General features: G+C 38.4%; 2 protein-coding genes across 4 annotated transcripts in view; one reads left to right on the top strand and one right to left on the bottom strand.

The window, feature by feature from the left end:
* Positions 1 to 1,246: 1,246 nt before the first annotated feature.
* On the bottom strand, positions 1,247 to 6,074 carry LOC134537343 (tRNA wybutosine-synthesizing protein 3 homolog). Of its 2 annotated transcripts, none has more exons than XM_063377683.1 (5): positions 5,864 to 6,074; positions 5,260 to 5,429; positions 4,156 to 4,327; positions 2,320 to 2,460; positions 1,247 to 1,683 (listed from the first exon to the last, which is right to left on the bottom strand). In XM_063377683.1, coding segments are annotated over exons 1-5 (561 nt in total). In that variant the 5' UTR covers positions 5,865 to 6,074; the 3' UTR covers positions 1,247 to 1,606. The 2 variants fall into 2 exon arrangements, with proteins under 2 accessions (XP_063233753.1, XP_063233751.1); XM_063377681.1 differs by having other exon boundaries at positions 4,160 to 4,327; positions 5,864 to 6,055.
* Positions 6,075 to 6,473: 399 nt separating this feature from the next.
* The window catches only part of LOC134537341 (3'-5' RNA helicase YTHDC2-like), a 51,001-nt gene continuing 42,620 nt past the window's right edge, over positions 6,474 to 14,854 (top strand). Inside the window, exons 1-7 of one of the 2 annotated variants that reach the window (XM_063377677.1) lie at positions 6,474 to 6,543; positions 8,853 to 9,005; positions 9,695 to 9,785; positions 10,905 to 11,098; positions 11,832 to 12,028; positions 13,202 to 13,368; positions 14,225 to 14,484. In XM_063377677.1, the coding sequence (XP_063233747.1) occupies positions 8,894 to 9,005; positions 9,695 to 9,785; positions 10,905 to 11,098; positions 11,832 to 12,028; positions 13,202 to 13,368; positions 14,225 to 14,484 (1,021 nt within the window). In that variant the 5' untranslated portion in view covers positions 6,474 to 6,543; positions 8,853 to 8,893. The remainder of the gene's footprint in view (positions 6,544 to 8,852; positions 9,006 to 9,694; positions 9,786 to 10,904; positions 11,099 to 11,831; positions 12,029 to 13,201; positions 13,369 to 14,224; positions 14,485 to 14,854) is intronic. The other variant, XM_063377678.1, reaches the window with a different exon arrangement.

The raw sequence follows: 14,854 nt of genomic DNA, 5'->3' as shown, positions 1-14,854 counted from the left end.
CGCGGTATCGTCTGATGTCACCAGCGCCGTAGTGCGGGTGTGGGGGTGATGGACTGCGAGTCGCCGCGGGCAGAGGTGTATACTGCTTCGACACAGTGTCGGGCAGGCCATGCCTGGATTGGCATGGACGGGGCCGTACTTTGAGCTGGTACAAAAGGAAGTGCCTCGCAAGAGAATACTTCGATAAGGTAAAGAGGCGACACGTAGTATTTTTGGGATTTGGTACAAAACTAATTTTCATGATAAGTAAAAATTTGGTGCAAAACGTTTGAACGAACTTCCATCTATGAAGCACGTGTGTTTGTTAGTTAGAAGATACTCTTTTTGTATGCAAAACATAACTGTGTCTATTCTCTTTACAATTGCGTTGAGCAAAGTTAAGCTGTCCTGCAATTTCGTACAAAGTTAATCTACGTCAAGAATCTTTAAAATTTGAACTTTCTCTCTTTCGAAATAAGTTTGTTAACGGAACTGAATATTTTTGTCTCGGCCCCCTGCTTTTACTGTGGCGGCACACGGCGCTTTTGACTGGACAGTGTTATTTTGGTGAAGGTCAGGGACACAGCTGTTCGTCACGTCGTATACCAGGAAGGCTAGAAATCTTGTATTTGCATGTGGCGACGATTAAATCCGGCCCCAGTAGGACACACAAACTTTATACATATATGTATATTTAGTCAGTCTGGTTGCTTATACGGGCGTTTAAAAGGGTATAAATTTTATTATCTTTGTAATTTATGGTTAAGCTCATACTAAAATCCAGTAACTGTCATTATTACCATCTGAAGTATCGTGATGAAGTATAATTCAGTAAAACTCTGCATGTGTGTACTCTGCATTTTTAGTACTATTAGCCAAAGACTAGCCTATAATTTGTTTCCATTTTTGGCTCGACACCTTGGGTAAATAGGGATTGATTTTTTTGAGCTCTTAAATTTTTTTATAGTATTTAATAGTATTTACCCAGAGTGTGTCAGGGACGCAACCCCCCTTCCATGTTGGACGGAAGGCGGGTTACACAATATTTCATGGTAAGTGGGTACTACAACAGCAATGGTTACATTAGTTCCGTCTCAGTTTTTGTTATCAGTTCATTTTAAGTTGATACAAAATATATTTTTGTTCCGTAATATATATTTACTAGTAATATTGTCTCAACTAAAAGTGAGATTGAACACAAAATTACAATATGTTTAACACCTAATTTTATTGTACTAATTTATTTTTTCAATAAGAAATAGAAGCCTTTTGTTGTTTTCTTATGTGATATATTTAGGTCACGGCATATGGTATATTATCAGGCTACAATACAAAAAAAAAATTTAATGTAATGTATTTGTATAGAAGAAATGTATACAGGAAATGAGGTAACATATGATTGAGATAAAACTTTAAAACTAACACATATATTACTCTGAGTTTTCTCCGAGTTTAAACTTTTCCTTCTTTCCCCCTGAAAAGTGTAAATAAGAGGGTTTTTCTGTACACAAGCTGTGACTTATTTGCTTTAATTTAATAATTATTAATAGAATATGCACACATTAACTTGAATGTTTGCAATTAAGTTAAAATATCACACACTGTACCATTAAAAACCCTCTTCAGGTTATGAAAAAATCGCTCTGAACGAATTGTGTTTTCTTTCACTTTCTCGTTCACTTTTCTTGTTAAAAACTTCAGGTACTGAAACAAAATTACAGATGTAAAATTACTAGCACATTAATGTAGTCTTTAGGTACAAGGTAAAACAACTATTCATGGCAACATTAGCATACTTTGGATATATTCGATCTCCTGTATGCTTAACAAGTAAGGTGATGCAAAGAATTCTGGAGTACTTAGGTTCCAATTCTGATCCATCCATCTTCATTTTGGTTTTCCAATGTGATCCAAAACCACTTTACGGCAAGTGGTCCTCAACTTTTTGAAAGTTGGGGCACATTAAAAATCCTAAAAATAATTGTAGGTGCACCACATACAAAATTTCTGGAAAATATTTTATGATGATTAAGTAAATTATTACAAAAAAATCTCCCCCAATTTTGCTCATTTGCATAGCATAATGTCTCTAATGGTCTCGTCGACGAGATGCAAAATATAAATAAAAAAATGTCTTGTGTGCTTGATTCCCATCTGGGTTAACCGGATGAGTGGGGTCAGAATTAGCAGGACTATACTGTACATCACTACAGCAACCTGAATAAAAATAATTACAGCAATAAAAGAAAAAAATACAAGAAATTTTTAATGGTAGAACTACTCTATTTTTAAACACTGCAAATTGATTTTAAAGCTAGCATGTACTTGGTTAACAAATACCTCCTCGGTCACCATGAGCTGCCCGTCTTCCGACAGAGGAGCCTCCAGCCCGATGCAGCTGCGGACGGCCAGCGTCACCTTCCCGTTCTTGCCGATGGTTATGCCAGAGTTCCTGAAGCCCGAGTCCAAGGCGCACGTGTGCTGCAAGGCCAGACACAGCTTCGTCACCACATCAGAGCAGACTATACGCACAACAGAAAACCTTTACTGAACCACATCAGAGCAGACTATACACACAACAGAAAAACCTTTACTGAACCACATCAGAGAAAACTATACGCACAACAGAAAAACCTTTACTGAACCACATCAGAGCAGACTATACACACAACAGAAAAACCTTTACTGAACCACATCAGAGAAAACTATACGCACAACAGAAAAACCTTTATTGAACCACATCAGAGCAGATTATACACACAACAGAAAACCTTTATTGAACCACATCAGAGCAGACTATACACACAACAGAAAAACCTTTACTGAACCACATCAGAGCAGACTATACACACAACTGAAAAACCTTTATTGAACCACATCAGAGCAGACTATACACACAACAGAAAACCTTTACTGAACCACATCAGAGCAGACTATAAAACAAAACAGAAAACGTCTACCGTGTTTTATCGCATAATCGTCGCACCGTTATTTTAGGGCGTCAAAATTTGGAAAACTAAATTCTCGCATAAACATCGCATAATGTTTTTGGTCCTGCTGTGAGTCCGAGCACTTTGTGTAGGTAGTAAACCTGACATGATAAAGCACCCTGCAACAGCTATCCGTTTTCAAAGTTGCCGTCAGGCAGTTTGGTAGTTATAATGGGAAAGTAAAGTAATTACAATAAACGTTTGAGATGAACCTGCATGTTACGATTTCCTGTCCAATATGGTCAAATGTTTCCAACCGCCATTTTCTCAATAAGATATGCAATATTTTTTTCCAATTTGAGATGTTGCCCTATAAACTAATTTTCCTGTTAAAAATATTTTATTACTCTGTCACCACTCACCACCTCCGGCTAGCTCAAAATTAGGTGATGATTGGTACATACAGGTTAGTAGCAGGTCACAAAAAAATTTACACACAATTTTCAATGTATTACCTGTTTTTTTTTTTTAATTCACGTAAAAATCACACTATATTCCGTACAAACAGAATAAATATTAATTATAAGTACATTAAAAAAAATGATAAAACCCGGAGCCATCGCTCGACCACGGCCTGCTTGGCCGAATGACAGTCCGGTCCGGTGCTTGGACAATGACTGAATTTACAGCCTTCCTTTTGTGCGGGCAGTGTCCTGGGCTCGCTGACGTAATTCTCAGCCAATCACGGCGCATGGCAACAAAAACATCCAAGAAATGCTTACTTCTGTTCCCACGACGCAGCAATTTTCTCTCACGCACACACTCCCGTGACAGTGACTCACACGCCTAGCATGCGAAACGAAGCCTCTGTCGTGGCAAAAACCAAAGGGGAATCACGTCACCACGCCTTCCCACACAAAGAAGCCAGCAAAAAAAATTACTTAAAAAATTAAACTCATGCATTTTAAAAATTGAAACAGTAAACCCGGAGAATTTCGTTTGCAATAACGTCTAAATGGAAAATTTTTTTACCTCATTTGATAATCTAACCTGAAATATGACAAAAATTTTATAACAAATGACTGGATTTGCATGAGGGAGGCTGTAATCCGGGTTGTCGCAACTCTTAACAATTCACAACCAAAACATCCTGCACAAATCCGGAACTCGTTTGCACATCTGGTGACGGCGTTGGGGACCGACTCCAAAACGGCTCGTCAAGATGAAAAGAGTCGTCGCTGCTCACGTGCCATCGTCTTTGCGCGCTCCACGCTGAGGCACTGGACGTGGAGGATGAGCGGCTCGTACTTGAGCACGAGGCTGCCGTGCGCTGGGTTCGCACTCGCCACGAGCGTGCCTTCCTCCGCCGCGCCGTGGCTCGTGTACAGCCACCTACAGCCCTTCTTGTTGCTCCCGCCCTGCACAGACACGGCCGTCGCCATCCCCGAGGAGTCTAGAGAGTTCAGGTTTCTCACGGGAACCTTTCAAACAACGTGGTAAAAGTCCTGGAGGGTTTACCATTCATGGTACATAAATGCTTGTAACCCAGGCCGTGAAAGCAATTTTTTATCCCATATACACACATGTGATGTGCAGAACTGATATTTAATTCACTTCACAATATTGTTTCCAATTTGTTTGCTAGTTTCAAAACAAACCTACCTACATAAAATAATTAGATTTATATTAATGAAGTTTAATTTTCATTCTGATCACACTAAACATGTATTCATTTCATTTTATTTATTAATTAATGTAATAGTAGTTAAATAGGCACAGCACAAGAATCAGAGGTTCTACGTCATCAGAGACACAACAGAATTTTTAAACGATATTAACAATTTAAAAAAAATCACTGCTGTCAACTAATGACTGCACTATCCTATTTGTTTTAATACAAAGATACTCACTATAATTTTCGAATCAATTTTTTTTCTGGTTATCAAAAGATTTTATTCCACAATTGCAGCGTTATTACCGATTGAAGATTTACCTAGCTATCCTGACACAACCAACCTTCCACATTGTTTTGAAGTATTATTAACGTAGGTAACATGTTTCTCCAAATCATATACACATACATACTCGCACAAAAAAGGAAGAAATGGCTACGGCTACATCAAGGCACAGATATTGTATGATAATCTATTAATGGTGATTTCTCACAAACCATTAGGAATTTAGAAATGCAGTTTTTCAGAGTTAAGTATAGGAACACGTCTGGTGTCCAGAAAAAGTAATTTTCAGAATCGTACTATTACTTCATGGAAAAGCTGTACTGTAAGAACATTACCAAAACCAGTGTGGCCGGCTGAATAAACTATGAGTAAAACTTGAGCTCTAAAAGTACCTCACAGAAGAGAATGGCTCTGCCTGAGCACGAGCTTGTAGTAACAAAGTCTTCTAGGCCATTTATAAATTCCACCAGCTGTTTGATAGGCTCGTCAACACAACCTTTGCGGCTCAGATCGACTCCCTGAAGAACTTGGTCTTTGTGGTGCTTAAACGTTTCAGGAGTCACTATGAAAAATAACATAGAACATTTTCTTAAACAAAAAAAGTTAATGCAGTCAATTACATAAACTGGATATTCTCGAAAAACAATTTATGGGCGAGTATACCAGTAAAACTTAAACGAAAAGTATTTATAAAACAGTAATTATTTAGAGTATGTGTTCTAAAAAATAAAATAAAATACTTAATATGTTAATTTAGAATGCCATTCATTTTAATTTGTGATTTCTTTCAAATGGAGTTGAGATATTTCAAGTAGTGGCTGGTTACGTTAACTTAATATACTGTAATTAATGGGAAAAAACGTGCATTAACACCATATTAAAAATCAGAATAACCATTCCTGACATGTGATATGTGAGACGTTAGAAAAAAATTCAAATTCTATGAAATCATTAAAGAATGATCATACATAACATAACTACTTTCGATTTACATACTTGCAAAAGTTGCTGTTAAAATTATTCTCGTTACACATACAGGGATCAGTCAACATATTATAATTAATAGTTTGATTTGCCGCAACTCAAAACCAAACCGTAGCCAGAGCAAGATTTAAACAAAATTTCTGGCTAATGTTTTGGTTAGTTTTGTTTACAAAAACTGCCAACATCGGCATATTCGAACATGTCATCACTTTCCCACTTAAAATGTTCCACCGCACACTCACTGCTGCCAACACGTGAGATAACATCGCATCCTCGAAAACTAATCCTTTGTTACACTTGAAAATAGAGTCATATTAAAAATAATCATAAACACACCCTTAAACGGGAAAACAGTTTCTTGATATTTATTGTGAATTTTTGAGCTGATAATTTGATTTTTTATCTGTTCTAATTCGATGATATGCTATTTTGAAGAAAAAACCATAGCCTATTTAATTTTAACTTTGACAATAACTATCAAGTACAGCTACTTCAGTTGCAGTAACACGCAACGCTTCCAGTGAATTATAAATGTCATCAAATATTGTATTACGTTATTTGGTCTCAACTATTTTTCCGTTAACCCATTCTTCTTGGTTGCCTATCTTCCCTATCAGGTTTGTTCTATGGCGTGTTTAAATGCGGTAGTAAGGGATTTTTTAGCTGTGTTTGTGTGACCACTCGAACTTGAAGTAAATATATTATGAATTTTATTATTCCATAAAAGAAAAATTGAGCCTTCCGATTTCGTACGACTTAACAAATATTTTGTATTTGCTATAAGTAGAAGTGTGTCCGGTCTTTATGCTATTTTTCTTTGTTTTTTATTATGTTTAAATAGCAGTGATGATTTTATTTAATACATTTTACGTTGAGCCAGTCTGTTAAATAGTCTTCCTCATCGACCAGTTAATTGCTTTCTTGACTTGCAATTTTCGATTTAGGTTGCAATTTGTGGCAAGGAATCGTACACTTTCAAAACAGTTTGGTTTCTTTCGTGGATCTCATTCAGTCGAACTCAGTAGCGTAGTCGGATGCACACTGGCTTACGGTGCAAGAGGTTCTGGGTTCGAGTCCCGGTTAAGGCGGGGGTGTTAATCTACATACGAATATTTGATGGATTATATAATAAAAAGGCTTGGAGTTAGAAGAGGCTAGTGGAGGTCAATAACCTGTTAACCAATTTGAAAATTTAAAAAAAAAAAAAACATTCTGGTAAGAGAAACATAGGTAAATTTCTAGAGTACCAGCCGAGCCAAAATAAAGAAAAAAAACTATTGAAAAGGAACAATTTGAACAATTTACATGTGCAGCAATGTGATCCTTAATCAGCAATTTCCAACTGGATTCTGAGGCAGTGACTAAATAGCATATAATCAAATCTGAACAGACATTGTTGTAACTAGCTCCAGAGATCCTTAGGAATTTAGCTAGCCAAGACTGTTTTCTAAAAGACTAGGATGTCTAATAATAAGGCACAATTAGGAGAGATTTGGCCTGGGCCATAATGGTACTGACATTAAACATTCAAAAGGATCTCTGGATAAGCACAGAAGTAGTTTGCATTCAGTATATTTCATGATTTTTGGGACACACTCTGAATGATAGATAACAATAGCAATGACTTCACGGCAGACATCTTCACAAGACAAAACACTGATAAATGGGGGTGTCGGATGAATAACGTTAAGAATGTAAATACTAGAAAGAAGGATGTTTACGAAACATCATAAAAGAATTGCATGATATATGTAAACAATTTTAATTCTAGTTTAGTTTGTGATAAATGAATATGTGTGTATCCAGTAAATACTAAGGTTACAGTGTTTTTTTGTGAAGAAATACTGAAAACTATTTTGGAGTAGGTAGTACTTATTTTGCTTCATTATCCCGTAAAAAAAAGGCATCAGTTCCCAATGAGTTCTGAAACACTTGATAATGGGAAGGGTTATGTAGTTTAGAGAACTTGCGAGGTAAAAATCATTATATCTGTGAAACCACATGTTTCTTCGTTGATTTCAGTGTCTTTCATAACTTGAAAAACAACACACGGTGTAGATTTAATGAAACTATTTGAGGCAGGGTTTCATCGATGCTGGCATATGGCACAAGGCTACGTGAAGATTGTTAGTGTCTCGCCAGTGCAAGCACTGTACATCAGCTGGCTCACTGAATCCTTGTGAAGATTTGTCTGGAGGGCTTGATTTTTAACTTCATTGTTTTGTTTAGCAAATGTGAAAAAAAAAAAACTGCATGTTGTTCGACTAAAGTTAAAACACACTGGCAGTAGTCATCTTCCTCGTTCATCTCGAGTTGATTTATGATTATAAAAAGACAGAAAAGTCACTAGTTTTTTTTTATCTCTGCAGTGCATTACAGACCATCAGGGGCACATCAAGGGGGGGGGGTGGTAGATATATCGCCTTCCCCCCCTTTCCGGAAATCCCAAATAGATAGAATCACTTTGCCCGCTGTTTGCGTGGCTCTAATGATAAACAGAGATATATGAACGCAGTTGCTGCATTGAAATATCACACGCCTATTTTCCATCATTGTGTTTGCGAATTCATCTCTCGTGTCGGTCATCGAGGTTTCTTATGACATACGATGTAACCAACAATGGCGTATGTCCTAAAATTTCATTTTAAATTATGTATATTTGCTGAAATATGTAATTGGTGGGTGGGGAGTGTGTTAAGGGGAACAGGGTAGATTCAGGAAATTTAGCTAATGTAAGAGTGTGGGAAACTTGTTTATTCTCATTAAGTTACTTTTCATTTTCTTTAATGACTTATATGGCAATGAGACAAGGCTTCGTTAATTCATTGAATCATGCTAATTGGATCAATTTTTTTTTGACAGTGACATTATTTTATTTCTTCTTGAATACTTCAAAACTAAATTCTTAAATATTCAGTTTAAATAAACTGAATTGTAAATACAAACATCGACTGTTTTGAATGTAAGTTCAGGTTTATCTTAATAATCAAATTTTTTACAGGTCTTTTTTTTTAATTTTTGTATGTACATGAGAACCTAACGATGTCAAGAAAAAAACAGCAGCATAAGAAGTTGGAGGATTCTATTGGTGAAGAAATCCGCATTGCTGTGAACTTGGTTATAAAGAAGTTCCTTAACTCTGACGAAAACAAAGGTAAATAAGCAATTTTTGTTTGCATTGTTAAACATTTTAGTAAGCTGGTAAATTGGTCATGTATGTATATGCCGTAATATGAAATAAAAGGTCATCTTAAGTTTTTTTTTATTAGGAGCTTTGCATGATACACTTTAGTGACATGCAGTTACATTAGCTTTTATTGATGAATGGCACATCATAGTTTGAGACTAATTGAAATTGCGTTGGGTACATAAATAAATGAAGTCTTTAACTGATATAAATTGCTGCATCTCTACGATACACATAATTGGTTTTCTATACTGCTATATTTTAATTTAAATTGGGAACAGAGATGGCTCTCTCTCTCTTTCTCTCTCTCTCTTTCTCTCTCTCTTTCTCTCTCTTTCTCTCTCTCTCTCTCTCTCTCTCTCTCTATATATATATATATATATATATATATATATATATATATATATATATATATATATATATATATATATAGACACACACACACACATACACACACACACACACACACACTGATTGCAGCGTAAGAATCTCCACATCCTTGAAGGCCACTTCAAATTCAAATACTTTTCTGGTAGAACTATTTATCTTGCATGTTTTTTCTTGCTAAATTTCATGTTGTGTTCGACATTAGTATTATTTTAAGTTATGTGATAGCAAAGGTGTGTCATAGTCTTTTCACACGTTCTGTCCTCTAGAATATGAATTTCCATCTTCATTCACTGCAAATGAGCGAGCTTATGTACATGAGCTTGCAAAGGAATTCGGCTTGAAATCAAAAAGCAGAGGGTGAGTTTGTTTAAGTTTATTGAATATTAAAACTTCAATGTACTTTGCTATACTAAAAATTGGTAATTATTAAAGACCTGAAAAATTTGCGGGTTTATTTCGTGTTATGCTAAAATTCAAATAATTATACCTTAGTGCTGCTTCTGTCATTGGTTCACTGTTAATCTGGAGGACTGAGGGCCAATTAGAGACCCTCACTCATTGAAGTGTCGAATCACAGGCCACCCAGTCGAGACGACTCACAATCAAACAGCCAATGAACAGTTGGCATTTGCCTGAGTGTGTAGAGGATATTGGAGTCCATCCTGGAGGTCATTGAACCTGCGAATTTTTCTGGTCTCTAGTAATTAATCCTGAGTTTATCTATACAAATACATTTTTGCACACATACGTATTATTATAGTTCACCATGTCATTGAGGTTAGTTACACTGACATATATCTGACTTAATTCTAACTTCTACGCAGAAACAATAATTTAAGAGACCACTCTTGCTCATACTCTTAAAATGGTTCTGTCGTACTAAATTAATTGGAGACCTTCCATTATTTTTTTATTGCTGTAAAGCTGTGACCGCACATGCGTAACATAACCCAGTTGCGTATCTTGAACTCGTCTGTTAGGATGGATGTCTAACTCAGTTGCGACAAAGTCTACATTTGAACACTTAATCCAAAACTTTATAGGTACCACATGATTTCACGCTTTCAATACAGGCTACGATTGACATAAAAAATTTGCCTTTAAATAAAGAATTGTTTATTAGAAAACCCCGTTTATAAACATTAAAATTTGAGTTTATATTAAAATCATGTGCAAAAACTCTAAATATGAGAAGCCAAATAATTTAGGATTCTACACTGTTAATGGCATACTTCACACACAAATGCAGTGTGTCCACTTTTTATCAATGGCATATCATTAGTTTTGCAGGAAAGTCACTTTCCGAGTACACAGACAATAGTTTTTTTTTTTTTAACAATACGTGCTCCATTATTTGTTTTGTTTTCTTGAAAATTATCTATGCAAACCTAATTTAATCGTTGGTTTTTGTATTGCAATACCTTTTATTAGCTGCAGTGTTCCATATTGTTCTCCGTGACTGTGTGTTCCGTACAGGAAAGGAGCAAACAGGTTTCTGACGGTGTACAAGCGCGAAGGCTCGAGCATAGTTCAGGCCGATGCTGTGTTCAAACTGTCGCGCTCGTCGAGGCAGAACATCTTCATGCTCACCACCAAGTTCCCGCTGACAAACAAGGAGCGGCAGGAGCTCCTGCCCTTGACCGAGAGGGACCGCTGTCTCAGCAACGAGGGTGAGTTCTCTTGCGTCGCTCCTTCTTTCGCATCCAACGTTCATCGTTAGGGCCTAGCCGTTATCTCATTGAAAATAATACTACAAAGCTTTTAATCCTCACTATTTTTTGTTGCCTGCATAAATTGTCAACTATGTATAAATAATTCACTAATAAATATAGGCAAGTTTATTTTTTGTACGTGTAAAATAAGTAAAATGCATTAGTTGGGCAGATCAAATCCTTGCACCCTCATATATTAAGTACTTGGAAGATTTAGAAATTCAAACACTTAAATCTCCGTAGTTCACCAGGGCTGTAAAATTTTATCCTTGACAAAACTATAAAAACTTTTTTTTTTTTTTTTGTTTTTCCATCAGTTGCAGTGCTCTGAGATTGTTTCTTTAGCACTAAATGGCACGTTTATAGCAAATAAAAAATAATTGAAGTCTTGAATACTTTTTTATTGTTTTAAAAACTTAAAGATGTATTTTTTCTTCAAAAATTTTTCTAATAAAAATATATTTTATTTTTGAGTAGATTTTATCTTTGAAGTATCAAATTTGAAATTTGGATTTGACAAAAAATGGGATTTGACCCATCTTTGGCACTTATCTCTCTGAACCTTTGTGTGTCTCAACAATAGTTTCTTGGTTTTGGAAAGACTTAAATCATTCATTGCAGCTTAGTTCAATATTTAACATGTTTTTATGTGTTTGAGTGTAGTCTCGACGTGAACAATCTTCTGTTCCAGTGAAAGACACGAACAAGTCATTGGGCCGCCTGATCAACGGCATTCCGCAAGTGCCGTCGCTATCCGTCAGCGACGACCTGCTGTCTTTCAGACAGAAGCTGCCGATATGGTCCATGAAGGAAGAGATCATCAACCTGATCAACAGCAACCAAGTAGTTGTGATCAGCGGGGAGACCGGCTCTGGGAAGACGACCCAGGTTAGGAAGACTTCATGCCCTGGTGCTAGCTTGCCCGGGCGATAACTAGGCTGTGTCATAACCTAAGCCGAATGTTCCTTGTGCCAAGATCCCGTCCCTTTTGCACGGTCCGTCTCTTCATTTGGAGACGGAGATGACCATTTCAACTAAAAGTAAACCTGCGAAAAATAACACAGGCTCGATATAATATTTAAAATCTTAATTTATAAATAAACTGCGAAAAATAACACAGGCTCGATATAATATTTAAAATCTTAATTTATAAATAAACTACCATGGTTCATAGTTGCCTACTACATATGAACTGTAGGTATTTGCTACCACTTTTACAGCCCTAAAAAGACTTTTAACTCAAACGACAGATCATGTGTGTAGATCCACTTTTAACTGGCCTTTGTTGCAGTCGTCACCCATTATAATAAATTCATAACTCTCAATTGTGTGTTGTGTTGCTACTGCCATATTAGTTTTATTATTTATTTTTATAATTTACTTAATCTCTTGTGAATGGAAGGTCACATTTTTCTTAAGCAATCTGTTATGATTGTGCCTAAATTAAGTATAGACTCAGCACTTGTTTCCTGCCACCGCCCCGTTCTCCGAGTAAGAGTTTGAGCAACAAGGCACGTTCGAACACGTAAAAAGGAAGTTTCCTAGTTACAAAAAAGTGTGCAGCATTTTTGTGCTGCCACCTACCGACGAGCAAATCATGCCAGAGGTCGGCCTCTTGAGGCGTGGCTCCTAGTGCTCATACCGCCATCGCTCGTAGCGCCAGCAGAGACCAAACAAGAGAACAACGGCAGGAGGAGAGGAAAGGGGTCACCATATCACTGGCGTGTAGACGAAGGGAGGTTGATTGTTAGTCACAACGGAAGATGCCTCAAGAGCAGTGACAGCTCTCAGTATCAACGCCTTGGATGTGAGAATATGACTCAAAGATAATGATGTTAAAAATGTTTTTTTTAATTATCTCCACTAATTAACTAGTTATACTGTATTTATTATGAATTACAAGCAGTTCTTGTGTGTGATAATTCTTTTTGGTTTTAGTTATAAACTGTTGGTAAAGGATTTTCTAGAAAATTGAATGTGGTATTGGCCTGACTGGCGTGTGATGCACGCTCTGCGAGCGCGTGTGGAGAGGTTCGAGGTTCAAGGAGCAGTGTCGCGCAGGTCCCCCAGTTCATCCTGGAGCACTGCCAGGCGCTGCACAAGCCGTGCCGCATCGTGTGCACGCAGCCTCGCCGCCTGTCGGCCGTGTCGGTCAGCGAGCGCGTGGCCGCCGAGCGCGACGAGAAGATCGGCCAGTCCATCGGCTACCAGATCCGACTCGAGTCCAGGTCAGCATGCTGCTCAGTTTTGTAATGTTTATGTGTAAGGATGCTTAGGGAAGTACGAGGCTCACTGCGCAGTTTGTAAGGATGCTTGGTGGAGTACGAGGCTCACTACACAGTTGGTAAGGATGCTTGGTGGAGTATGAGGCTCACTACACAGTTGGTAAGGATGCCTGGTGGAGTACAAGGCTCACTACACAGTTTGTAAGGATGCTTGGTGGAGTACGAGGCTCACTACACAGTTGGTAAGGATGCCTGGTGGAGTACGAGGCTCACTACTTAGTTGGTAGGATGCTTGGTGGAGTACGAGGCTCACTACACAGTTGGTAAGGATGCCTGGTGGAGTACGAGGCTCACTACTTAGTTGGTAGGATGCTTGGTGGAGTACGAGGCTCACTACACAGTTGGTAAGGATGCCTGGTGCAGTACGAGGCTCACTACACAGTTGGTAAGGATGCTTGGTGGAGTATGAGGCTCACTACACAGTTGGTAAGGATGCCTGGTGGAGTACAAGGCTCACTACACAGTTTGTAAGGATGCTTGGTGGAGTACGAGGCTCACTACACAGTTGGTAAGGATGCCTGGTGGAGTACGAGGCTCACTACACAGTTGGTAATGATGCTTGGTGGAGTACGAGGCTAACTGCACAGTTGGTAAGGATGCCTGGTGCAGTACGAGGCTCACTACACAGTTTGTAAGGATGCTTGGTGGAGTACGAGGCTCACTACACAGTTTGTAAGGATGCTTGGTGGAGCACCAGGCTCACTACACAGTTGGTAAGAATGCCTGGTGGAGTACGAGGCTCACTACGCAGTGCAGTAAGAGGCTCGGTGCAGGGCCTGAGAGGACGCCGGTGCTGCAGGATCTCGCCCAAGACGGTGCTGACGTACTGCACGGACGGCGTGCTGCTGCGCACGCTGATGGGCGGGGACGCCGCGCTCGCCACCATGACGCACGTCGTGGTCGACGAGGTGCACGAGCGCGGCCGCTTCTGTGACTTCCTGCTGATCGCGCTGCGCGACGCGCTCGCCAAGTTCCGCTCGCTGCGCCTGGTGCTCATGTCCGCCACCGTCGACACCCAGGTCTTCACCAAGTACTTCAGCGGCTGCCCCGTCGTCAGCGGTGAGTCCTCGGCGGATCATGAACATTGTAACATTACATGTGAATGAAGTAAACAGTGTTTTCGTAAGCCTATTATCGCCATTACATATCGAGGGCATCATACCAGAAGGGCGTATCAACACATTTTGCAATATCGAGATAATTGGCATAAGGGCATCTAATAATGTGATAAATGTTGTGGCAGAAGGGTGCATGGTCAATGTGATTAGATTAGGTGGTGGTGAACTATTACATTATGGCATATAATAAGAAAAGGAAATCAGGTCATGCTAGATGGACGTATGTGCATAATCAGCTGTAAACTTGCATTTTCGTTGATACGCCCTTCTGGTATGATGCCCTCGATTATAGTGAAACCTTTTTTTCATTT

Source organism: Bacillus rossius, chromosome 12 (assembly GCF_032445375.1).
Source record: "Bacillus rossius redtenbacheri isolate Brsri chromosome 12, Brsri_v3, whole genome shotgun sequence".
NCBI lineage: Eukaryota > Metazoa > Arthropoda > Insecta > Phasmatodea > Bacillidae > Bacillus > Bacillus rossius.
This window is presented reverse-complemented; position numbering and strand designations above follow the sequence as displayed.